At 36.5% G+C, this 26,747-nt stretch overlaps 1 protein-coding gene across 3 annotated transcripts in view; it reads right to left on the reverse strand.

Annotated features, from left to right (window-relative positions):
- Positions 1-687: 687 nt before the first annotated feature.
- The window catches only part of TAB2 (TGF-beta activated kinase 1 (MAP3K7) binding protein 2), a 90,863-nt gene continuing 64,803 nt past the window's right edge, over positions 688-26,747 (reverse strand). For all 3 annotated transcript variants that reach the window (XM_053904396.1, XM_019425020.2, XM_019425018.2), the window contains 4 exons: positions 15,144-15,304; positions 14,834-14,927; positions 13,434-13,514; positions 688-2,652 (listed from right to left, as the gene is read on the reverse strand). In XM_053904396.1, the coding sequence (XP_053760371.1) occupies positions 2,510-2,652; positions 13,434-13,514; positions 14,834-14,927; positions 15,144-15,304 (479 nt within the window). In that variant the 3' untranslated portion in view covers positions 688-2,509. The remainder of the gene's footprint in view (positions 2,653-13,433; positions 13,515-14,833; positions 14,928-15,143; positions 15,305-26,747) is intronic.

Raw genomic sequence — 26,747 nt, forward strand, 5'->3', positions numbered from 1 at the left:
TTCCAGACCACCAGCAAGTCCAGGCCTCATATTCCTTGGCAAAGGGTATTTCTGTCTCACTAGGTTTAAAACACCAATCGAGGCAAGGCAGGGCTTTCTACGGTTACGACATAAAGAGGTCAGCAGACGCTACTTTCTTTTTTTCATACTCAGAAAAACCAAGTTATATTTTTCGGAAAGTCTTAATATAGAGATTCTCTTCAAGAGAAGCACCACTGGGATCCCCAGCACCTACACATTATGGGATAAAGTAGATACTAAGTGACTCCTCCAGCCTAATGGCCCAAGATATCACGCTTCCAATGAGGTAAACGGTAAAAACCCAAAAAGAAATGAAAGGAAAAGCAGTAACTACGAAAAAGAAGCAGTATTACATTGTTTTTGGCTCAGTTGAAACAGGGTCGCTTTCTTTCATTAGTTAAGAAGCCTGAGGAAATGGCGAAAAATCATCCAAGAAATGCAGTTGAATGCCATCTGTCACGAGAAGACTCTAGGGAATGAGTTCTCTCTGATGTCAATTAACTATCAAATGTTCGGCTGGGGTAGAAACTGTCTTCTGTCCCACAAACTTTAAAAACAAGTCACAAAAATCCACATTAGAATATAAGTTTTTTAATTTTTATAAATAACTTATCTGTTACAAAGATAGTTTACCCAGCTAAATCACAAAACCATCAACTCAAGATATCCAAATTACGTTTTATTAATAAAACAAGTAAAAACTGATTTATCAATCTTCACATAGAACTGCAGATGAAGCTGAAAAACAAGGCCTAGTTTTAAAACAAAACGTATCAAATGTAAGGGCTTTGGGTCTATGGGCTAATTAACTAGGATTGTCCTATTTCTTCCCATATACAAGATGCAAAGCCCGGAAGTCGAGGCTCTGACATTCATACAGATCACCTGTAATAATCCTGCCTATTTAAAAAATATCCATTTGCAGACATTTACAATGGGTGACAGTCAACATTATCTCCTACCTTTTTGCTACATTTCAGCACTTCCCTTAGCCCCGTTCTAAGCACTGATAGATAATTTCATAATTCTGCTCTTAAATGCATACTGTTATTTCTTTTTCTTGATTTCATTTAGTTATATACATTCCCGATCATCTGAATATTTATTTTCCTTATAAAAATAGATCATCAAAATAAAGAGATGCTTGAGGTTGCTTCAGTGTTCAAGTTTGCTTGTTTTTCTTTTTTCCAGCTTTCCTTCAGTTGTCCTAAATATGACTAGCCTCGTTTTATAAATACGCATGATACTGCCACCAAGTCAGGTTTAGAAACGGACTGCCCCAACAGTAAAGCATTGAAACTTCTCCCCACACCAGGGCTGTAGGTACGGCCGCTGTTGCTGGTTTTGCAAACTGTACTTTCCCGATCGTAATCTCCCGTGAGAGTTCTGTGGGACACCAGGCAGGTGGAGCAAGCTCAACCTTGTTGCTCTGTCAGTGGGTTAAAAATACCTTTTGTTTTAAGCTTCCCTGTGGGAGATCAAACACCGTTGTGCCGCCCACTGCCGAAGTCAGTACAGATAGTGTGACTTATCGACGTAAGTCTTGGAATATTTCCTGCAATTCACTGGGCAGCATCTGAATGTCTTCACAGAACATCGGCACTCATGAGGGCAAAGTACAGAGTGAGTAGAGGAAGGTTATTTTGTGCACAGCTTCATTTCGTTAATGCTTTTTTTTTTATTTTAAGGCATTGCTTCTCTCAGGTAAGGCTTAAAAAGGGACATGATCGTGCTTAATCACTAAAAGGAAAAAAGAAAATTAGTTAACAAAAGACTATTACACTATACATATAGAAATATAAGAAAATAATAAAGAAGAAAAGAAATCACTTAAAGCAGACTCGAGAGATCTGTACAGTAGGAAAAGCTTTGGGATATTTCACTGCATGTTTGTACAGACAATGCATGCTGCTTTCCTTTTCATCTTTAGAGCCCAGATGCTGGCTTCACAGAGTGGAGACGTTTTCAGGGAAGACAAAGACAAGGCCAAGAGTACCACAGATTCATGAAGTTCTTCCCCCATCCATTGGCACCATGCGGCAGCAAACAGTTTTTAAATAGTTAAACCTTGTTCCTTTTCTTCATGTTTGTAGTGTTTCACCGAAAGCTTTAAAAAAAAAAGCCATCGTTCTATTCCTTCCTCCTGTCAAAATTCAGTAGTGACATGAGGGGGAAAAGGTACTGGGAACACCTAGGCATTAATAGATTGAGAATTATCCATAACGGGCTACTGGTAACACTGTACATGGTTAGGCAGCGGGCAACCAAGTCTTTCAGCAGATTACCTTTCATGTGATGAATTTCAACTGCCCATGACATTAGACTGAGGTATTATTAGCTCTGTGGGCTGACATTTACCATTAGCACAACACCATCCTGTCACACCTTCAATTTGACAAAATCCTATGTAGCAGTGAAACTTTTCCCCTGATGACAGACTAGTTTCTTGAACTTCAGATGTGGTTTTAGAGATATAGGGCCTTTTGGCTCAGAAATGCCTTGGCATCTCACACTGTTCACAGCGGATTAAGGCTGGATGGTTCAAAAAAGTACAGGCAGTACAATTCCACTGAGCCCCCTCATCATCTTCTGTGTCTTGAGTCTTTGGTGTTTTGATGGTGGACCTTTGATCTATAAGGAAGCAAAAGAATGATTTTAGAAGCAAAAAGCACGAAGTCATCAATTACGGGCAACTTTAGACACCTGTGACTGCACAGCAGGAAAGCAGCCTGTCAAGCAAATGAAGCCTCGACCTGAAACTGACACAAAGCTCCGTTCTCTCCAACCTCTAGGGAGCCGGGTGCTCTGTGCCGGGGAGCCAACATGGACATGACGGGGTCACCCCGCTATGTCCTTCAGGGGAAAAGAGCATCTTTTCTCCAATTTATAGCAGGAGAAAACCGCAATCAACTCACAGGGGACCCAACAGCAAATTCCCATGTCACCTTAAGACTGGGAAAAGGTATCCATCGTACTGCAATACTGACAAAGTTTATATCTCATTAATGCTAGAGTTTCATTCCCCACTGAAGTGGTATTTTTATTTCTGTTTTCTTCCAGGAATGGACGTTTTTGGTAAACGTCCTCTATCTGCTAAGAATGTAAGCCTTGACCAACACAAATAAAAATAAAAAGATGAGCTAATTTCTCAAATCCTCACTATGGATCAACAATAGACTTGGAGAAGCAAATTGAGTATGAACATTTTACCATCCTTTATCTCTCAGTTCATTTTAAAATCCTACTTATTATGGAACAGTAGAAAGAACATGAGGTGAAGTTCTGTTCCTGGGTCTGCTACTCATTCATGACTTTGTTCTGTGATCTCAGATAAACCACATACCCTCCAGGTCTGATCTTTCTCATAAACTAAAGCCACTGCAGCTCTAAGAGGCCGATGTTCTAGACTGTTTGAAAGGATTAAGGTATCTTAAATATCAAGAATAATTATATTCCTCCAAGGCTGTATCTAAGATGAAATTACAGTTATGAAACTACTCTTGTGGGAATCCCATTAGAAATGTTAGGAGAGAGTTCCTGCAAATTATTCAGGGAGATTTAAGGTAAAAGGAGCGCGTGTTGCTTGCTGGGACTCTCCTGCTGAGGTTTACAATGTAAAGATTCAAACTATGTTAAAATGCTGTCTATTAATTTGCAAATTCCACCTACTCTACTGAGTTGGTAACTAAATGATAGCTTTTCAGATAACCTAAAATCCACACTGCGGTATCTAGTAGATAAAATATAGGAAGTCAAGTTTTTATAACAAACTTAAAATAATTAAGTGACGTTTGGTATTCTGTCCCCCTTTGGCAGCATCTTTTTTACTGATTAGTCTGAAAGAATACTTACTTTATTGCAAAACTGTCGACTTTCAGGCATTGGTAGCAATTTTTAGGCATCATGACAATTTTTGCCATATGCATGAGCAACCTGAAAGTGTTATTTATACAGTAATTTTCTTTAAGTTAAAAATATCTAATTAAGGGTTTTGTAAATGAAAATATTTGAAAAATCAAGGGTCTGAAAATACTAGTTAATGTTTCCTACCCACATTAAAATAAATAGTTAAGATTTATTTTGACATTTTACCATTTAAAATGATTTCACATTTCATACTTGGGAAACACTTTTATTGAATAATTGTTTTAATCTCGGGCTCCATCCTACTTATTAGAATTTTGGTCTCACTTAGGTGTTAGAAAACATTCCTACCTGGCACATTTAAAAAACTTTGTCTATCCTTTTTGTTTAACTACAAAAGTTTTTAGGAAGGGGTACTATTTGTATTAACATTTCAATCTATTATTAAACACCAGCATTATCTTCATTATTTAGATATCTAAGGCAATCAATAGGGGACCTACAAATTAAAAAAAATTTTTTTTAAGCTTTATTTATTTATCTTGAGAGAGACAGAGACAGTAAGGGGTGCGAGTGGGAAAGGGGCAGAGAGAGAGAATCCCAAGCAGGCTCTGCACTGCCTGCTCAGAGCCTGATGGGGGCTCGAACTCACAAAACTGTGAGATCATGACTTGGGCTGAAACCAAAAGTTGAATGCCTAGCCGACTGTGCTACCCAGGCGCCCCTAGGGACCCACATTTTTTTTTTTTTTTAATGAAAAATCTCCAATGGTTTCCTTATATCTGCATAATCTCATTTGGTACTTAAACTTACCAATCTTTTTATTAGAGGTATTTGGAAACCAGAATTTAAAAGGAGGAAGTTGGATTGCAAAGGATGGCTTGTGATTTCCATACTAATTTTAGCCGTTAAAAAAAAAACAAAGATGCAGTGTAAAGCAGAACTATAAAATCATTTCTAACTAAATAAACCTCTATAAATGAAACTAATAAATAATTCTCTATTTTAGCCCTAAGGGAAGAATGTCTGATTCTGTATTTCCCCAAAATAGCATGCAAATTTTTATCTTTTGTGAACAAGCTAGTAAGGTTTTTTCTTCTTTCTTTTTTTGGAAATAATAATATGCCATATTTCATCATTTGACATGTTATGAATGTTTTAAATTGAAATGTTGGCATACAGTGTTCTAGTAGTTTCAGGTATACAACAATTCTATACATTACACAATGCTCATCATGACGTAGTTACCATCTGTCACCGCACAAAGTTACTACAATATTGTTGACTATTCCCTATGCTGTACTTTTCGTCTGTGACTTACTTATTTTATAACTGGAAGTTTGTGCCACTTAATCTCCTTTACCTATTTTGCCCATCTCCCTCCACCCCAGAGGCCATTAGTTTGTTCTCTGTATTTATTAGTCTGCATCTGTTTTGTTGTTGTTGTTGTTGTTGTTTTGGACTCCACATATAAATGAAATCATATGGTATTTGTCTTTCTCTGATTTATTCACTTAGCATAATACTCTCTAGGTCCATCATGTTGCCATGAATAAGATTTCATTCTTCTTTATGGCTGAATAATACTCCATTGTGCACATGTGCACACGCACACACACACCCCACATCTTCTTTATCCATTCATCTATCAATGGACACTTAGGCTACTTCCATATTTTGCTTATTGTAAATAATGCTGCAATAAACATAGGGATGCATGTATCTTTTCAAGTTCATGTTTTCATTTTCTTTGGGTAAATACCCAGCAGTGGAATTACTGGACTATATGGTATTTCTAGTTTTTGAGGAACTTCCATACTGTTTTCCATGGTAGCTGTACCAATTTAAATTCCCACCAACAGTACACAAGGGTTCCCTTTTTTCCCACATCCCCATCAATACTTGTTATTTCTGGTCTTTTTCAAATTGAGTTTTTAATTTTTACTTCTTGTCTTTTTGATTATTAGCCACTCTGAATGGTGTTATTTCATTATAGTTTTGATTTGCATTTCCCTGACGATTAGTGATTTGTAGCATTTGGAAAAAGTCTACTCAGGTCCTCTGCCCGTTTTAAAATTGGATTATGTGTGGGGTTTTTTTGGTGTCCAGTTGTATGGTTCTTAATATTTTGGATATTATACAACCCAGTTGTATACAACCCAGTTGTATGGTTCTTAATATTTTGGATATTAAGCCCTTATCAGATATACTGCTTGCGAATATCTTCTCCCATTCAGTAGGTTACCTATTTATTTTGTTGGTGATTTCCTTGCTGTGCAAAAGCTTTTTAGTTTGATGTAGTCCCAATATTGCTTTTGTTTCCCTTGCCTGAGGAGTCACATCTAGAAAAATGTTGCTAAGGCCAATGTCCAAAAGATTATTGCCTGTGTTTTCTTTAAGGGATTTTATGGTTTCAGGTCTTACATTTAGGTCTATAATCCATTTAGGGTTTATTTTTAAGTGGTCCAGTTTCCTTTTTTTTTTTTTTTTTTTTTTTTTTCAGTTTCTTTCTTTAGACACATGTAGGTGTCTAATACTCTCAATACCATCTATTGAAGAGATTATTTTTTCTCCATTTATATTCTTGCCTCCTTTGTTGTAGATTAGTTGATGATATATGGGTGGGTATTTCTGGGCTTTCTATTCTGTTTCATTGATCTATGTGTCTATTTTTGTGCTGGTACCGTATCTTAAAATCTGGGATTCTGATACTTCCAGGTTTGGCCTTAAGATTTGTTTGGCTCTTTGGGATCTTTCAGGTTCCACACAAATTTTAGGATTATTTGTTCTAGTTTTATGAAAAATACTACTGGTATTTTGATAGGGACTGCACCGAATCTCAATGTAGACTGCTTTGGTAGTACAGACATTTTAACAATATTAAGTCTTCCAATTCACGAACATGATACATCTTTCCATTTGTTTCTGTTGTCTTCAATTTCTTTCATCAATGCCTTATAGTTTTCAGAGCATAGGTATTTTTTCCTTCTTGGTTAAATTTATTCCAAAGTATTTTACTTTTCTTTGATACAACTATAAATGGGATGGTTTTCTTAATTTCTCTTCTGCTACATTGTTGCTAGTATATAGAACTGCAATAGATTTCTGCATATTAATTTTGTATCCTACAACTTTACTGAATTCATTTATTAGTTCTAACAGTTTTGTTGGTGGCATCTTCAGGGTTTTCTATATATAGCATTATGTCATCTGCAAATAGAGACAGTTTTACTCCTTCCGTATCAATTTGGATGCCTTTTCTTTTTCTTTTCTGAATCTGCAGCTAGGATTTCCAGTACTATGCTGAATAAAAATGGCCAAAGTGGACATCTTTGTCTTGTTCCTGATCTTAGAGGAAAAGCTTTTAGCTTTTCACCAATGATTATAATGTTAGCTGCGGGTTTGTCATATGTGGCCTTTATTATGTTGAGGTATATTCCTTCCAAACCCACTTTTGTTTAAAGTTTTTTTTTTGATGTTTATTTATTTTAAGAGAGAGAGGAAAAGAGAATCTCAAGAAGGGTCTGTGCTCTCAGAGCAAAGCCTGACACAGGGCTCGATCTCATGAACCATGAGATCATGACCTGAGTTGAAATCAAGAGTCAAACGTTCAACTGACTGAGCCACCCAGGCACCCCTTGTTCAAAGGTTTTATCATGAACAGATACTGAATTCTGTCAAATGCCTTTTCGGCATTTATTATGGTGATTATATGGTTTTTATGCTTCACTTTGTTAATGTGGTATATCATGTTGATTGATTTGTAGATTTTAAACCATCCTTGCATCCCTGTAATAAATCTCACTTGATTGTGTTGATTGTGGTGAATGATCCTTTTAGTGTATTGTTGAAATTGAGTTTGCTAATATTTTGTTGAAGATTTTTGTATCTATGTTCATCTGGGATACTGGCCTGTAATTTTCTTTCTTTCTTTCTTTCTTTCTTTCTTTCTTTCTTTCTTTCTTTCTTTCTTTCTTCCTTCCTTCCTTCCTTCCTTCCTTCCTTCCTTCCTTCCTTCCCTCCCTCCCTCCCTCCCTTCCTTTCTCTCTTTCCTTTCTTTTTTTGTAGTGTTTTTAAAAGGTCTGGTTTTGTATCAGGATATAATGCTGGGCTTGTAGAATAAACTTGGAAGTTTTCCTTCCTCTTTTATTTTTTGGAATAGTTTGAGGAGGATAGGTACTACCTCTTCTTCAAACGTTTGGCAGAATTCACCTGTGAAGCCATTTGGTCCTGGACTTTTGTTTGTTGAGAGTTTTTTGATTCCGGATTCAATTTCGTTACTAAGTTATTGAAATGTTCAGATTTTCTGTTTCTTCCTGATTCAGTCCTGGAATAATGTTTGTTTCTAGGAATTTATCCATTTCTTCTAGGCTGTCGAAATGTTGGCATATAATTTCTCATAGTAATCTCTTATAATCTTTTGTATATCTGTGGGTGTTGGCTATTACTTTTCCTTTTTCATTTCTGATTTTGAGTCCTCTTTTTCCTGATGTGTCTGGTTAAAGATTTATCAATTTTGCTTATGTTTTCAAAAAACTAGATTTGGTTTCATTGATCTTTTCTATTGTTTTTCTTAGACTCTATTGTATTTCTACTCTTATCTTTATTATTTCCTTCTTTCTACTAATTTTGGTTTTGTTGTGTTTCTTCTAGTTCCTTTAGGTGTAAGGTTAGATAATCTGAGACTTTTCTTGTTTCTTGAGGTTATATTGCTATATTGCTATAAACTTCCCTCATAGAACTGCTTTTGCTGCATCTCAGAGATTTTGAAACTGTGTTGCCATTTTTATTTGTCTGCAAGTATTTTTTTACTTCCTCTGTGATTTCTTCATTGATGCATTGGTTGTTTAATATGTTGTTCAGCCTCCACATATTTGTTGTTTCCCCAATTTTTTCCCTGTAAATGACTTCTAGTTTTATAACATTGTGGTTGGAAACATGTTTCACATTTCAGTTTTGAGTTTACTGAGACTTGTTTTAAGGCATAATATGTGATCTATCCTGGAGAATGTCCCATGTGTACTTGAAAATATGTACTCTGCTACTTTTGGATGAAATTTTCTGTTAAGTCCATGTCATCTAATGGGTTGTTCATAAGCCAATGTTTCCTTATTTTCTGTCTGGAAGATCTATCCATTGATGTAAGTGGGGTTGTAAAGTTCCCTACTCTTATTGTATTACTATCAATTTCTCTTTATGTCTCTTAATATTTGTTTCATATATTTAGGTGCTCTATTGGTGGGTGCATAGTATTTATAATTGTAATATCCTTCTGTTGATCTTTTTATCATTACATAATACCCTTTTTTGTCTCATTAGAGTCTTCATTTTAAAGTTTACTTTGGGGCACCTGGGTGGCTCAGTCAGTTAAGCATCTGACTTTGGCTCAGGTCATTATCTTGTGGTCCGTGAATTCGAGCCCCGTGTTGGGCTCTGTGCTGACAGCTCAGAGCCTGGAGCCTGTTTCGGATTCTGTGTCTCCCTCTCTCTCTGCCACTCCCCAACTCACATTCTGTCTCTGTCTCTCTCTCTCTCTCAAAAATAAATAAACATTAAAAAAAATGTTTAAAAAAAGTCTACTTTGTGTGATATAAGTATTGTTACCCCAGTTTGTTTGTTTGCTTCTATTTGCAGAGTATCTTTTTCCATCCCTTTCAGTGTCTTTAGGTCTGAAGTGAGTCTCTTGTAGGGAGCATATACATGGGCCTTGTTATTTTATCCATCTAGTCACCCTATTTCTTTTGATTGGAGGATTTTGACCATTTACATTTAAAGTAATTACTGATAGGTATGTACTTATTGCCATTTTGTTGTTCTCTGGTTGTTTTTGTAGTTCTTCTCTGTTTCTTCTCTTGCTTTCTTCCCATGTGTTGATTACTTTCTTTAGTGTTGTGTTTGGATTCCTGTCTCTTTACTTTTTGTGTATTTATTATTGGTTTGTGGTTTGTGGTTAACATTAAGTTCATATGTAACATCCTAAGTATTTAGCAGTCTATATTAAGTCAATGATTGCTTAAGTTGAACATACTCTAAATGCACTACATTTTTACTCCCTCCTCTATGTTTTAAGTAGATATTATATTTTATCTTTTTATTTTGTGAATCCCTTAACTAATTTTCTTTAGATATAATTGATTTTATTTTTGTCTTTTAGCCTGCATACTAAGTTCTATAAGTGATTGATCAACTATCTTTGCCATAAGTTTGCTTTAACCTGGGAAATTTTTTCATTTCATTATTTTCTTATTTCTAGTTACAGTCTTTTCTTTTTTGCTTAAAGAAGTCCCTTTAACATTTCTTATGAGGTTGGATTAGTGGTGGTGAACTCTTAAGTTTTGTCTGGGAAACTCTACCTCTCTAATTCTAAATGATAATCTTGCTAAGTAGTATTCTTGGTTGTAGGTTTTTTCGTTTCAGCCCTTTGAATATATCATGCCACTCCCTTGTGGCTGCAAAGTTTCTGCTGAAAAATCAGCCGAGTCTTATGGAGTTTTTCCCCTATATACAATTAATTCCTGTTCTCTTACTGCTTTTAAGATTATCTATCTTTAATCTTTGACATTTTAATTGTGTGCCTTGGTGTGGACCTCTTTGGGTTTATTTTATTTGGGACTCCCTGTGCTTCCTGAATTGGAATGTCTGTTTCCATCCCCAGGTTAGGAAAGTTTTCAACTATTATTTCTTCAAATAAGTTTTCTGCTCCTTTCTCTCTCTCTTCTCCTTTTGGGATGCCCATAATATGAATGTTACTATTTTTTTAAATTATTTTTTTAATGTTTATTTTTGAGAGAGACAGAGAGAGAGAGAGAGAGAGAGAGACAAAGAGAGAACAAGAATGAGTAGGGGAGGGGCAGAGAGAGAGGGAGACACAGAGTCTGAAGCAGCTCCAGGCTATCAGCATAGTGCCTGATACAGGGCTTGAACTCACAAACCGTGAAATCGTGACCTGAGCTGAAGCTGGATGCTTAACTGAATGAACCACCCAGGTGCCCCTGAATGTTACTATTCTTGATGTCCCAGAAGTCTCTTAACCTATCCTCTTTTTTTAAAACATTCTTTTTTTTCTTTTGCTGTTTAGTTTGGGTGCTCTCCATTACCCTGACTCCAGATGGTCTATCCATTCTTCTGCATCCTCTAATCTGCTCATTCCTTCCAGTGTATTTTTCATTTCAGCAATTGCATTCTTTAACTCTGATTCTTTTTATATTTTATATCTCTTTGTCCAAGTTTTCGCTGAACTCATCCATTCTAATCTCAAGTTCAGTGAGCATCTTTATGGCTATTACTTTGAATTCTTTATCAAGTAGATTGTTTATTTCTGTTTCATTTAGTTCCTCTTCTGTAGTTCTGTCTTTGTTTGTTTGGAGCACATTCCTCCGTCTCATTTTGTTTGATTTTCTGTGTTTATTTCTATGAATTAGGCAAAAGAAAAAAAAGACCTTTTTCAGTCTTGAAGGAGTGGCCCTGTGTAGGAATGTCCCCACAAAGATGTGTGTGCCCGGCAGCTTTGGCTGGCCGGCTGGAGCCTGTAGCAGGTGTGAGCGGAGACCCAGGGTACTCCGTGCAGAGGTGCCCTGGTAGGACGGCTGGAACTGCAGTGGGTGCAGGCTGGGTGTCTACCAGTGCGCACTGCATCGGGGCCCTTTGGTGGGATGGCTGGAGCTCAGGTAGGCATAGGCGCATGAGGCCATTTTGGAAGGATGGCCAGAACTGGTGTGGGAAGAGGCCCGAGTCTTGCTGAGAGGGCAGGTTGGCTAGACTTTGCTCCCATTTGTGCTATCATAGTGGTGGGAGAAGGTAAACATGGTACTTGCTGGCACTTCTGACCCCAGAGAGTTGCAGCAGTTCCCTCACCGTTTGGTGGACACTCTAGGTTTGGTAAATGGGTTTTCCTCACTTATATTCCCGTTGCCCTTTAAACCACGTCTTTGTTTTATTTTTTGTTTTTCCTCTGGGGCCAGGTGGGCAAATCTGTGCGCGGGCTCCTCAGTGCTATCTCCCCCTACTGCAGTTTGTAGTGTAGGGAGTGGGGTTCCCATGGTTCCTGTGTCTCTATCTCTCTTTCCAATCTCTATGTGGTCCTTCTACCCTCTGTCGTGCAGAGCTGTTCAGTGAGCCCCCCAGTTCTTCTTCAGGTGGAACTGCTCCATACATATGTAGGTGTAGATTTGGTGTGTTTGTGGAAGAGGTAAGTTCAGAGTCTTCCTAGGACACCATCTCGGACCCCTTCCCTTGACATGTTGTAAATTTAAGGAAAGGCTTCCCATCCTTTGCTTTCACCGTTCCACGTTTCCTTACTTCTTATCACAAAAAACTTCAAGCATATCCAGTAGTGGAGAGAACGGTAAACTAAGCCCTCGTGTACTTATCCTGCTTCAACAACTGTCATGACTGATTCCATTTCACCTCCTTTCCAACTACCTTCCATCTACACTCCCTCCTACCCTCAATACATAAGTACTGGATTAAGTAGAAGTAAAACAGGAATCTTTTTATAAGAACAATTCTACTTTTTGAAAGAGAGTGAAAAGATTATATTAAAGCAACTTATTCAGAGTCTGAAATACCCACTTTGTTTATTTTAAGAAGCTAGGCTATGCCACTGTTTTCTTTACTCTATTTAATTAACATCCAAATAGCATGTAGTATTTTAACCACTGCTTACTGTGACAAATGCCCTAATCTCACTTTTGCTCCTCTGGAATAATAGTTCATTGCATTCCAGCTAACTATGTTTAGAAACGTTTAAATTAAAAAAAAAAAAATGATGGTACAGCTAGGCCCAATACAATTATATTTAAACAAAAATGACGGAGTGAACTCCACTGAGTGCTAATGTGAAAAGTCTTCTAACAAACCAAAGAGCTAGTAACATACCGATTCATTCTTGTTATCATCTCTCTTTTAATTCGTAGAGTAAAAAAATCCACACACCTACTTTGACATCTTAGTTTGGTGTGCATATGGTCTGATTATCAATGATGTAAAATGATAGTAGGTAAAAAAATTTTTTTTCACACCCAGCGTGGAGCCCAATGCAGGGCTTGAACTCACAACCCTGAGATCAAGACTGAGCTGAGATCAAGAGTCAGATGCTTAACCGACTCAGCGCCTAGGTGCCCCTTAGTTTTTAAAAATGATTCATTTGGAATTTAGAGTATTTTGATTATGCAGAATTATGCATCAACAGAATACTCATGAAAAGTAAACTTCCCTAAGGTGTCTTCCTCTTCATTTATCTAAAATTTTAAAGAGTTCAAATTTTTGCACCTGATGATTTCTTTTGCCAAGACTTGCTCTTTTAGAGGGGTATATAATGAATCCTAAGGACCTGCATATTACTTTTAAAGAGCTAAGTACATAACACTTTTGCATCCTTTCCCATCCCCAGCATATAAGTGAAAATAAGCAACTATCTTCCTGATGAATTCATCCATGAATGCCAATGTTTGAAGCACTTCTAGAGTGGAAGGTTGCTAAAAAACAAATTTTTCTAAAATCTTGTTTTTCAAGATGTAATGGTTTTCACACTTAATGGAGACACTAACCTTTGGGTTTTGGTGGCACAGGACCTACAAATCCAATATTGTCATAAAAGTTATGAATAGCGCTGGGATTAAAATGTGGTCCTGAAATATATAAAAAGTAAATATATCAATGTTTATAGCTCAAAAATATTTAATTTTATTTTTTCAAAAGCAAACATATTCTTTCTAAAAAAGATCACAGTATAAATAGAAGAAATGTCTTTCATTTATTTTGCACTTCTAATCTCAAATTACCTGTAAGGATGTCAAAAGAGCTGAGGAAGGTATAATACAGTACTCACAACAGAGGTCTGAGTGGTAAATGAGGGAAGAAGCCAAATTAAACCGTAAGACAGTGACAGATGTAGAACTAGACCACTATTCCATGTGACAAGTTAAAATAACTTAAAATGTAACAATTTAAAATATAATTTCAAACAATCAAACATGGTCTTAAGCAACTAAATAAATAGCTTGATCCCAAATAAGTATTAAAACCTTACACTAATGTAATATAATGGTTCAGATGTTAAATAAAAGGAACAGGTTCAAAAACTATAGTTGCTAGACCGGCACTAAATTCCTTTTTCTCTCTTTAAAGTTAAATATGGCATTTTCTATGAATGTCAAACATGACTTATTAACATTTTAAAAGGAAACACAACCACCATCTTTCAGTTTGATGGATTTTTGGCACACACTCAAGAGTAATTAAGGACTTCTTTTTTGTTGGCTTCCTTCCTTTTTTCTATCTTTTCCATTTCATACATTCTATTATTTCCCTAACTTCAGAATTAGGTTTAAGTTATAAAATTTCCTTTTAGCTGTCTATGGAACTGAATTACACTGTCAAGATTTTTTTTTACTACAATAAGCAATTATGGCTTATCACTAATAGCTCAAGCTTCATAATAAGTTGTTCTAAAAAAGTACAGGCCATACTTTTACTCTCTTTTATTAATTAAGACAGTGCCATTAGGGTGGGGATGCCTTTTAATTACGTTTTTTAAAAAAAGCATGATTCTTGAGAGGTAAAAGGAAAAACAGCAATAGGAAAGAGACATAGGCATACCTCTATTTTAATCTTAATAAATATTACAATAAATATTATAGATTCTACTAATACATAACAGTAATACTTTTGATAGCACAGCCAGACATACTAATTACTGTCTTCCCTTAACACAAGACTAAAGCGGGTTTGAATAATACAAATTTTATCAAATTACTCCTAAACCAAATACATAATTTCTTTTGGAGTCGGGGTGGGGAAGAAAAACACAATAGTTCTTTAGTACTATCTGGCTCCAAAGTCAAATCTGAGACAATAAGCCTACAACTGAGAAGTTTGTTTTCAGCCACAGGAAAAGAGTTGATAAATTAATACAATGAATTTCAGTTGAGTATGCACTGAACTTTACCTCGGGCTTGAAAAAGATCAATTTCTTTGGTTAAGCAGTCAATGTCAATCTGGAGTTGTCTATTACAACTTCTCAATTGCTGCATTTCTTCGAGCTGAAAAATAATTCCGTGTGAGAAGGATCTACATTGGATTCTCTTATCATTAGGTAAGAAAGCGTGGAGTTTGGCAAGGGAAGGTAAGGGCAAAGAAACAAGTATGAGTTAATAGGAGCATTTCTAGAAAACTAGACCAACTCTTTATACTTCTGACAGATTGCCTATTCTCATGTTCCCAAGCACAGAGGTCACAAGAATTACAGAAAGACTTACTGAAGGTATTTGGGATATGGAATTTGATCTTTTCAGGCGCCTTCGAGTTAGATTATTTTCCATTTCATTGACCTCAGATTTTAGTTTATCCAGCTTTTTCTTTTGAATCTCAAGTTCTCTTTGAAGTCGTTCCATTCTGGCCTTCTGGTGTACCAACAGAGCTGCAACACATATTAGCAAACATGAGGACCCACTCACTTCCGTCAATTAACCTTTAAGCAGCTTTGGGAAAACAAATAGTGTTTCTGCGACAATCAAGAGTATGCCAAGAATCCCAAAGATACACTAAAACAAAATATTTTGAGTTTGAACACTTAAAATTTAAAAAATTGTAACTTGAATATTATTTTAATTATTTAAGCAGACAAATGTTGCTACTCATTTAAAAATTAAAAAAAACCAGTTTGGCTAAACCCACTTTGTGGCTAAGGACAGCATTTATAGCCTACTACTTCTATAAAGGCTCTGGTCTAGTTAATTAACCTACTCACTGTTATTTAATTCGCGTCTGACCCTCTAAAAGATGAGATCTACTCCAAGAAGCCTGACATGTTTGGACTATGCATAAGGTATTCTAATGTGAACACTTTATGGACATTTTAGAAGAGAATGTGGGTTAAGCCAAATCCATTTTGATGAATGCCAACAAATAAGACAGACTGATTTCAATCCACATGAATATTAACATTAAAGTGTTAAATGCTAACATTAAATTGTTCAAATCACGAAGTAAAAATGATACCATTTAAAGAAATCACTTCTATTTTGTGAAAATATTTTCCTAAGGTTTTTAAAGAAAGAAAGTATGCAATCAATCTTGTAGCATGAATGATAAGCTGCTTGGGAAACCTTATTAAGCCAAAAAATTAGTGTGTGTTCTTGTGATCAATCCTTGGGCAATGTGGGCCTTGTTTTTTAGGATACTGGGCTAGAAGTGAAGACACCTTTATCTACTTCTATAAAAAGGCAATGTGGGATGATTCTACCACGAGAAAATGGGCAGATTTAGAAAAGTACAATTAACAATCTTTAAAAATGAAAAATAGTTATTAAAATGAAGAAGTCAAGTAGATTAAACAGGTTGGATTAATGCTAAACAGTCATCTTAAACTAAACTCAGATTTCTTTATTTTACTTAATTTTTTAAACCTCATTTTCTAAGAATCAAAAAAATAAGGAAAAGGCTATGGCACATTAAGACATATTCAGGCCAATCGAGTACTGTATTCTAGAACCAGAATTAGGGTGTGGAGTCTGGGAGGCTGTTAGGATCAAGGACTTCAAAATTAACTTTAAACAGTAGATCATTTTTCCCAACAAAATCTGACACTGTTATAATCCACAAATGCTTCCCTCTATAATTTTCCTTTCTTATTAATTGGAAGAAACAAATACTAGGGCATTATGTTTCAAGTTTTAAAAAGCATGGCTGATTCTGATAAACATGAAAACCCTGTTAACCTTTCTCCCATTTTAATATATATTCTGTAAATGCAGGGAGGTGTTCTTGGAGGTACACGTGTTCCTGGTTGAAAACCCGCTGTGTCTTTAGTACATCCCTACCTATCAAGCTTGTTCTGTCAGGCTTTTATCAATTTGACTTATTTATTTGAACTGCAGTTTTACCTCTCTATTTCCAAAAATATAAGAATTCTACGGTAGGGTTTATTTTCTTAAGAGGAGATGAGGATGTGGGCTGTTATTGAGGGAGACAGGAAGAGAAGAAAAGACGGAGGCAGGACTGCAGTACGAATGAAGGACAGAGCAAAGGAAAATGGGGAATAACATACTTTCTAAACTCTAACCACCTGCCAACAACATGTCTCACGGGGCATTAATTAGAAATTTGCTCAAATTAGTGATTATTTTACTTAAAAGTAGCATTTCTTAAATTTAATGATGGTTTCCTCCCTAATGACTAAATCCTTTAATATCCTCTGATGACCAAATGATGGTTGATATTTATGCTGAAATTCTAAAACAAGATACATATCTGCGATATTCTTCAGTATTCTTTATGAAGCAGGGATGAGTAGAGATTTCCTGAGAAATTGAAGCCCAAGTTAAAACACATCTGAGCGGTCAAAATTTATATCTTAAGGGCAGAGAGAGAGAACCTCAGGGTGAGAAATACTGACGACAAAGAGCCCCAGGCTGGTGATTTGCTGGGAGGGGCGGGCAGAGGCAAGTGCCAGCTGCCGTGACAAGCCACTTCCACCGCCAGGAAGCTAGTACCATGGGATCCGTGGAGGAAACATCCTTTCGATAAAGGGAAGCTTTCAAAAGACAAGTCTGACCAAACAAGAAAATGATCTCCCATGAGGATCCATGGCCTAGAAGGAGCCCCCCAAACTTAGAGATTATGTAATAGTCTGAAAGAAGCTATATAAAAGCCTAAGATGACTACAGTGATAACAGAGTACATAAAAATACAGCAAAAGATACTATGAATAAAAGAGACAGATTTGCAAAAGTACCATCAACAACCTCTGGAAATAAAAAGTAGCCACTGAAATGAAAAAGTCAAACAGATTAAACAGACTGTATACAGTCAAAGACACAGCTAGTGATCTGGAAGATAAGCCTAAGATCACTACCCAGAACACAGAGATAAAGTGACAGAAAACATGAAAGAGGGGTGAAAAAATCTCACATAAATCAAAAAAGGAGTTCCTGAAGGAGACAACGGATAGGAAGGGGCAAACTCTGAGGAGATGCTTGCTGAAAAAACTTCTAAAACTAAAGAAGAGAAATAACAGATGCTCAAAGATAATAGCATAACTTGATCATCTAGTTAAATTATCGGAGCATGGATGCATAAACATTTTCAGGTAAAGTTTGGGGGAATTCACCAACCACCGGCTGCTGCTGAAAGAACTACTAATAATGTGTTTTTTGATAAGAAGGAGATTAATACAAAAGGAAAGAATAGGTGAACAAATCTAAAGTTCTAACTCTAAAAAAAGGGGAAAGACCATGGCAGTGGGCAGGGTGGCATAAACTGCTTAAAACAAAGTAAAACTAAAACATTAAGAAATAACAAGAAATTGGAAATATGAAGCCCAGAGAAGCATTCTAAGGTCTTGAAAGTATTTAGGAAGAATACTCTAAAATGTTGACAAACCAAACCTACATGTCAGGGGCACCTGGCTGGCTCAGTCGGTAAAGCATGTGACTCTTGAACTCGGGGTTGTGAGCTCAAGCGCCAGGTTGGGCGTGGAGCCTACTTAAACACACACACACACACACACACACACACACACACACATTAAATGTGTAGGGATCACTATTAGAGAAAGCTAAATAGAACGTAGCTTCTAAATAAAAAGACTGAACAAAAGGAGAATGAAAATTTGATTAAACTTAGATGGCAGGAAAGGAGGAAAAAAGAGAAAGAAGTAGAAAAAAAAATATGACAAGAATAATCCCAGATATATCAGTAATCACAACTGCAATTTAATTAAATGTATTTGTTTAGATACAAGAGATCAGCACACTAAATTTTTAAAATTCAGCTATATACTGTTCATAAGAAGCACACAATATAATTCACTCACCCATTCTTTTATTGAGAGCCTACTTGTCAAATCAAAGAACAGGCAAAAATCCCTGCCCTTGCAGAGCTTACATTACAGAGGTAGGAGAGACTGGGGGGTGATGGTGGTGGTGGGGAGGGTGGTGATGGTGTGCAAGAACAAGGCTCTCAACGAGTGGCCAACAAACTACGGTCATTGGACAAGTATGGCTCACTGCCGGTTCTGTGAAAAAAGTTTTACTGGAATACAGCTATGCTCACTTGTTTACTTATTGTCTATGGCTGTTATTGTGTTACGACAGCAGAGCTAAATAGTGTGACAAACTGCATGGCTTGCAAAATCAGACATAGTTTACTATTTGGCCCTTTATCAGATCATGTGGAGACTTGCTGATCATATTATGAAGTCTGAGTACGTGGGGACCCATCATAGCACAGAAAGGTCGGAAGTAAAAGGACTAAAGTAAAATAAATATTTTGCACTTCGGGTACCACTCTAAGAGATGCAAAGTAAGAGCAGTCAATTGCTGGAGATATTTGAAGGCAGTGGGACACTAAAGATTAACAACAAAACCCAAACCCAGCTCCGGGCCTGACTGAATTCACTAAAGTCCTCACACTAATGACCTGAAAAAAAAAAAAAAAAAAAAAGAGCTGTTCTCATTTCCGGGTGCAAATACTACTTATCTCAGTCTCTTCTGTGTTTTTTTTTTTTTTTCCATACAATACTGGCATTCAACAAAAAATTATGAGACACACAGAAAGCAAGAGAAAAATCCAACTTCTCACCAAGAGATAAAGCAATCAATAGAACCATGCTAACAGATGATCAAGATGCTAGAACCACCTGACAGGGAATTTTAAAATAACTATGATTAATATGTTAAAAAAAAAATCTAGTTAAAAAGATGGATACCAAACAGGCAGGACCCAACAGATAATCTGACAAATGGAAATTACACACAAAAAAAAGAGTCAAATGCTGGCAATTAAATATGGTATCAGAGATAAAGAATTCCTTCAACAGACTTACCAGCATACTGGATACAGAAGAATCAGTTAACTTGGAAGACAGAAATTGCCCACACGAGAGGAAAAAAGTGGAAAAAAGAACAAATATCAAATAGTCTAATATACATGTAATCAGTTAAAGAGAAGAGAAAAACAAGGCAGAAGAAATATTTAAAGAGACAATGGGCGAATATCTTCCAAAATTAATGAAAGACAATCAATCATAGATCAAAGGAACCCAGAGATCTCCAAGCAGTAGTTAAACAAAAACCAAACACATCATAGTCAAACTGCTGAAAACCAGACACCATCTTGAAGGCCACTTGGAAGTTTTGAAGGTGACATAGCAGGCAAATATGTAAAACTGAAATAAAGCGAGTGTAGTAATATTCATTTCAGAAAAAGATGACTTTAGGGCAAAATATGAGACATAAAGAGGGTTCTTTACTTAGTGATAAAAGTGTGGAGGGGGAAGGTACCAACCGTCCAACTTTATTTCTGTTTCAATTTTATTTTCCAACCAATCCATCTCAGAACATACATTCTAGGACGGGGGCTAAGCACTCTTCCCAGTAATTCTCTGTATTAGTAATCCTTTCTACCAAAATAGGAAAGTATACCACAGAGCTGAGAAGGCCAATATTGGTAGCAGAGATCCTTTAACAAGGCAGAAATCTGGTTAAAAAAAATTGAGGACAAACAGAGGAGCCACAGTCACTGAAGCAGCCTCAGCTGCTGAAGGCTGTGGGCATATTTTGAAGTTAAGGAGTAAATTGTTCAGAATGTTTCTGCAATAGAAAAACGTTATTTACATCCCTGGGGATTCACAAAGAATGGAGTTTCTGCAATGGCTGAAGCTGGCTCGCCTCTGGGGAAAAATGGCAAGATACATTTATGATTACACCGAACCCCTAAAGTAAAATACTGTGAATCCATGACCTCAAATTCTGTTTGAGGGATTTCTTTCCAGTGAAGACAAAATCTTAGAACAGAGTTATAATTATATCATATTATATTACTTAGGAATGAAAAATGTAGTTTATAGACTCTTCAGGATCTCTTAAGTATGTCTGTTAATTATAAACAAGATAAAAAGTGCTCTGAAGATAGTAGGAAAGAGATATGACCCTCTACTTCTTAGCAATTACTTCTTCTAAGTGCCTGGATTTTTATGTGCCCAGCTCACTTTTCATTTGTGGCTTGGGAGTTTTAGATAGAAATCTCAGGAAGATGAATGACAAAATAGGGGTGTCAAGATGAATCGCTATGAAAATTCAGCTAAAGGTAATAAACTTTTTCTCTCGTTGTGGTCTGTCTGCAGTTTTAACCTTCACCATATAAACCATTACACAGTACATATCATTAAGAACCCTTATTAGACTCATAATGAAGAAAAGTCATTATAGTGTTTGTTTATAGACACTTTTGCTCTGATCAGGCTCCACGAAATGAAAAAAGGGTGAGTGTTAACTACAGAGCAAGAAACATGACAATTATACTTCTGGCGTCCAAAAGAAGGGAATTAGCTTAGAAAGAGAGTCAGGCAGGCTTACAAAATTGGGCTGCAGTCGTGGGTGAGGCTAGAAAATTTCACCTCTGTTACAAGAAATGGCTTTGAAAAGGGATTTGAGAAATCCCTGAGACTGGTTTTTGGGTTTTGTTTCTTTGTTTTGACATGTTAAGAAAGTGTTACAAACACAATCACATCAACCACACATAAGGATAATTTGGGCTCATGTGCTATCTAGTAATATGTATTTATACGGGAGGAAGGGTGATTTGTTACACAGACTTCCATGGGTAAGCTAAAGGAAAAATTCTCTCTCCATTCTTGTCATTCATTTAGATATAGACAAATATGGACTTAAAAAGCCAGGCTATGAAGAATCGACTGTTAGCCAGGACTTCCATTTAAAGATGACTAAACATTGTATTTATATAATTTTCCACCTCCTGAAACCCCAAGACAATGACAGAGGAATAAAACCATCAATCCAACAACAACAAACAAGGGGGAAAAGGCAATTAATGGACAAGAGATTTCAACAAATTTCTGGAAGGCTGAAAGTAGATGGAACAGCAGGCTAATGAAGGAGGGTGGGAAAAGCCACAATCTCGGACAAAGAAGCAGCTCATCTGCACTGCAGAGACCTACTGAGGCTCCAGACTGAAGACTGCAGGTGACAACAGGAGGCCGAAGTTAAGGAAATAAGGTTTTAATTGGATATCTGTTCATGCAACAGTCGGCCTTACCCTATCCTGTGGGACAGACAGTTGCATGTCTATTCTCAAGGCCACCCGACACGGATTTCTCAAGCTGGTCCCCATATACAAACAACGTTAGGCCGTGATGGTAGTGTTCTCTCCTAGTAGCTGGCTCCTCACTCATCACATAGCAAAGTCTCCCAAGTGACAAGTCCCTCGTTCTCACGTAGGTTTCCACTTAGTTTTCTCAGTCTTTCATTCTCAGATATAAATTGGGGTGCCTGGGTGGCTCAGTCAGTTAAGCGTCCGACTTTGGCTCAGGTCATGATCTCGCGGTCCATGAGGTCAAACCCTGTGTCCGGCTTTGTGCTGACAGCCAGAGCCTGGAGCCTATTTCAGATTCTGCGTCTCCCTCTGTCTCTGCCCCTCCCCTACTGGCGCTCTGTCTCTCTCTCTCTAAGAATAAATAAACATTAAGAAAAAAAATTTTAAATATGAACCAACAGCCATGGATCACCATACATTTCAGAAACGTCTGACATGTCAAAGATCTATATAAACAAAGAGAAAGACTAAACCCAGATTAAGCAGAGAGGATTTAGGAGCTAGACGAAAACTTAAATTCTAGTTAGCATCATTAAGAGATCTGAGACATTCATGCACCCATGCAACAATAGTCTGCTATGAAAAAGGAATTAGAGAAATAGCTCTTAGACATTAAGAACATCACTGCTGAAATGAAAACTTCATACGTGGGTTGGAACAAAAATTAAGGAAATCTCCTGAATTACATAATGGGAAAGATAAGGAGGTAGAATATCTGAGGACAGGGCTATGAGAAGTAGAAGGTTGGTATAGGATGTTGAATAGCTGAGTAAGAGAAGCTCTAGAAAGAGACAATGGAAAAACTGGGACTCAGGAGGGGATTTCCAGAACTGAAAGGAGAAATAAGCCTTTCAACAGGAGTTCACTGAATATGAAACAAGGATGATTAAAAAAAAAAACACCACACCTAGACATAACTGTGTCTATATACAGAATATGTATATTTACACATACAGAATATACAGGATATACAGAATATAATGTAACATATATAAATGTATAAAATTAAAATATATCCAATCATGTATGAGTAAAGACTGTGCTGTAGTTTCTTTAGCAGTATTTGCATCGTAACAGTATTTTGTTTAGCCAAAAACAGATTAATTAAATTTTTAGTATTCTGAAATCCAAGGTAATTTTAGTAGTAAAGGAGCTTAAGTATATATTTCTATACTACCTGTTCAAAGGGCATTAAATAAATTAATACCCTGAAGTGTGAAGTATGAAGAAGTGTGAAGGAAGGAACAAAGTTAAAGGAACTATTTCAAGAGCGTATATACTATTACTTTGTATTTATAAATCGGTATCCCATTAGAGAAGCAACTTTTTTTGTTAGATGAGCCCATTTCATTTCACACTAGGAAAAATTCAGCATTTTAGATTTTTCATTATCAAGTACGTCTCTCAACTAAACCTCAAGGTCCTTGAGGGTAAACACTGATTTTGTACCACCTGGTATCTAGTACTAAATGTTGACAATTGTAGGCACTTGATAAATATCTATTACATGTAAAATAGTGACAACAGTTGACTTTTAATGAATGGTGGAGTAAAATACTAATTTTACGCCCAAGAGACGGAAATACTGATAAAACAAAAACATGAAATTTATTTTAGAGTTCTCCCTGAATGTTTAGTTTTAGTATTTGTCACTTAACACAGCTGAATACATTTTGAAATCTGGCAAGACTTTTAAGTTGCTCACAATGCAGAAAGGTGGCGTTGTTTTATATGCTAGTTCTGCCTAGGAAATAACCTAAGTGATGTATTTAACACCTCAATTACACACTGACTTTGGTTTCGAAACCTACCTATCTACTTTTAGATATACACACAAAAAAGAGAAGGAATAACAGGTAGTGGAAAAAACATTCAGTACCTTTTAAATCCTCTTTCAGGCAAAATTACATTTTAACATAAAAAGGTAATTTAAGCATACAACTCCCTCTTGTGGTTGTTAAAGTAAGTATTAGTGAATTCAAATACTGGGGCCCTTAAACCAGTCCTACGGGCATTTTTTTAAAGCAGCAGTTTCAGAAAGCTTAGTCTTTACCCAGCTTTTTTCAACTTCCAGGAACGATGGACACAATTTCTTACTCAGCTTTATTGGTAATTAGAAAAACACACTTCAAGTTTCAGATGGTGTTAGCTTTACTAATTTTAGGTATTTTTTTAAATTTTTTTTTAACGTTTTATTTATTTTTGAGACAGGGAGCAGCAGAGCATGAACAGGGGAGGGTCAGAGAGAAGGAGACACAGAATCTAAAACAGGCTCCAGGCTCTGAGCTGTCATCACAGAGCCTGACGCGGGGCTCAAACTCACAGACCGAGAGATCATGACCTGAGCCAAAGTCGGCCGCTTAACTGACTGAGCCACCCAGGCACCCCATAATTTTAGGTATTTTTATAGTGTAAATAACATGTAATTTCTCCAAAAGTTAAAAAAAAAAAAAGAGATACTGTCTACCTACCATGTTTCAGGCACTGTACAAGCATTACAGAGAGAAAGGAGCAAGTTAGAAGAGATCCCATCCTTTGTGGCACTGACATTCAAAGCACGGCCAGATTTTTTTCTTCTTATGAAATGTGGGTATGAATTAGTAACGGAAGAAAGAACAGTAAAAATGGTTAACCATAAAACGAACCAAAAATTAATTTTGATTTGTTCTCCTCCCAAATGGGGGGTAAGAGAAAAAAGAAAATGCCTGACTTAAGCTTTTAAAATAACAGCATGGAACACAGCATACATTCTGAAAACTGCATTTCCATTGTGGGGGGGGGGGGGTGGGGTGGGAAGTAAGAGAAAATGAGGAAGAGAACAGATGCACTTGAGACCTAAGGTGAAGAGATACGGAATCAACACTGTTGTCCGGGAATGGTGATGACAGGGTTGACATTCAAGAAGGAAAAATTGTAATTCTAATTAAGGTATTCACAGTTTTTTTTTTTTTTTTTCAACTACCTCTCTTAAGCCCCACGTAGGTCTCGCATCTGCATAACTATTTTACAAATGGTAAAGCACTAGACAAATGTGCAGCTTTTGTATTATTAACAAATATCAAGTCTTTATAATTCTTACAGAAAATTCCTTTATCCTACAGTTTTTAAGGGTTTACCCATCTCCCCCCAAAAGTAGTTTAATTCTTCAGTCATCATTCTTACATCCTATTTCTTTAGACAAAAAGTTTGACTTGAAGTTGTGGGGAAATTATGCGATTTCTCAGGTGCCTACTCTTTTTAATTGGTGTCAATAAAAAAACTTGCTAAAAAAAAAAGAGGATGCAAAGTACATATTAAAAGAATACCTTTGCCACTGGAAAATGTACCAGGTATTTATGGATATAAAGATCTTTGGCTTATTAGAGAGAGAGAGAGAGAGAGAGAGAGAGAGAGGGAAATTTGCAACTGGAAATCTGATAGGTACTTACTTCTAATATCTTTTATATTTTTGTCTGTCATGACAATTTCACATGCCAAAGTCAGTTATGTGCCTAAGTCACTGTACCTAACAAAGTACAATGTCAGCTTCTAAAATAAATCAAAACTGTTCTAGACTGTAACTGTTGACAGCAGAGGTATTTGTTTTATATGCCAATGTATAATTACTGTCACTTATTTAGTGACGGAGTCACAAAAGATTGAGAGATGGCAATTACTCATTAAAATTAAGTTTCCTGATGTTTTCATCTACTTTTGCCATTTTAAAAAAAAAAAATTTTAACGTTTATTCATTTTTGAGAGACAGAGAGACACAGAGCATGAGCGGGGAAGGGGCAGAGAGAGAGGGAGACACAGAATTGGAAGCAGGCTCCAGGCTCCGAGCTGTCAGCACAGAGCCTGATGCGGGGCTCGAACTCACAGACCATGAGATCATGACCTGAGCCGAAGTCAGATGCTCAACCAACGGAGCCACCCAGGCGCCCCTACTTTTGCCATTTTTAAAGACAGTTTGAAATCAGATCTTTCAACAGTGCTGAAACTGGGCCTCTAATGTGGGCCACAGATGTAACAAAACTATAAGGAATGATGCCTAACTCCTATGATTAGGCTTCTGCTAGATAAACACTTTGTTGGCCTTTATTTGTGTGTACAAGTAAGATTCTACATATAATTTTACAGCATTAAGATAGAGACACTGTCTAAAACTTCTGTTATAGAGAAAAAGAAAACCAGGGCCTAGAGATACCAAAAGAGCCTCAAAGAAATACAACTGGATGAACCATTAAAGGAACTGGGGCATGTTTATAGCTTAGAAAAGTTTTGAAGGGTTGCCACAGGAAAGAGAAATGAGTCCAGTTCAATAGGGTTCCAAAGAATATCACTATAAAGAGAAGATATGTGCAAGATTTCTGGTCTTTTTTCAAAATCTTGGAATGGTGAAAGGCTTTCTAAATAAGACCTAAAACCCAGAAGCCAGAAAGAAAAAAAAAAAAAGATTGTTAGGTTTGAACATATAAAAGTAAGAAACTTTATAAAATAAAAAAATTTATTGACCAAGTTAAAACAACGTATTAGAAAAAAACAGTAGGTATCTTATAAAAACAGACAAGTTCACAAAATACAAACAGCTTAAAAAATTAACACACGAAAAGGTGCTCAACCTCACTCATATTCAAAGATGCAAATTTTAAAAAACCCGAGCAATAAATTTTTACCTACCAAACTGACAAAGATGTATTTTTTTTTTCAATCACCTATATCGTGATGATACTCATCACGAGGGAGGGAAGGAGAAAAAGAACATTCTT

This window comes from Panthera pardus, unplaced genomic scaffold (genome assembly GCF_024362965.1).
Source record: "Panthera pardus isolate Hobbes unplaced genomic scaffold, ASM2436296v1 HiC_scaffold_17, whole genome shotgun sequence".
NCBI lineage: Eukaryota > Metazoa > Chordata > Mammalia > Carnivora > Felidae > Panthera > Panthera pardus.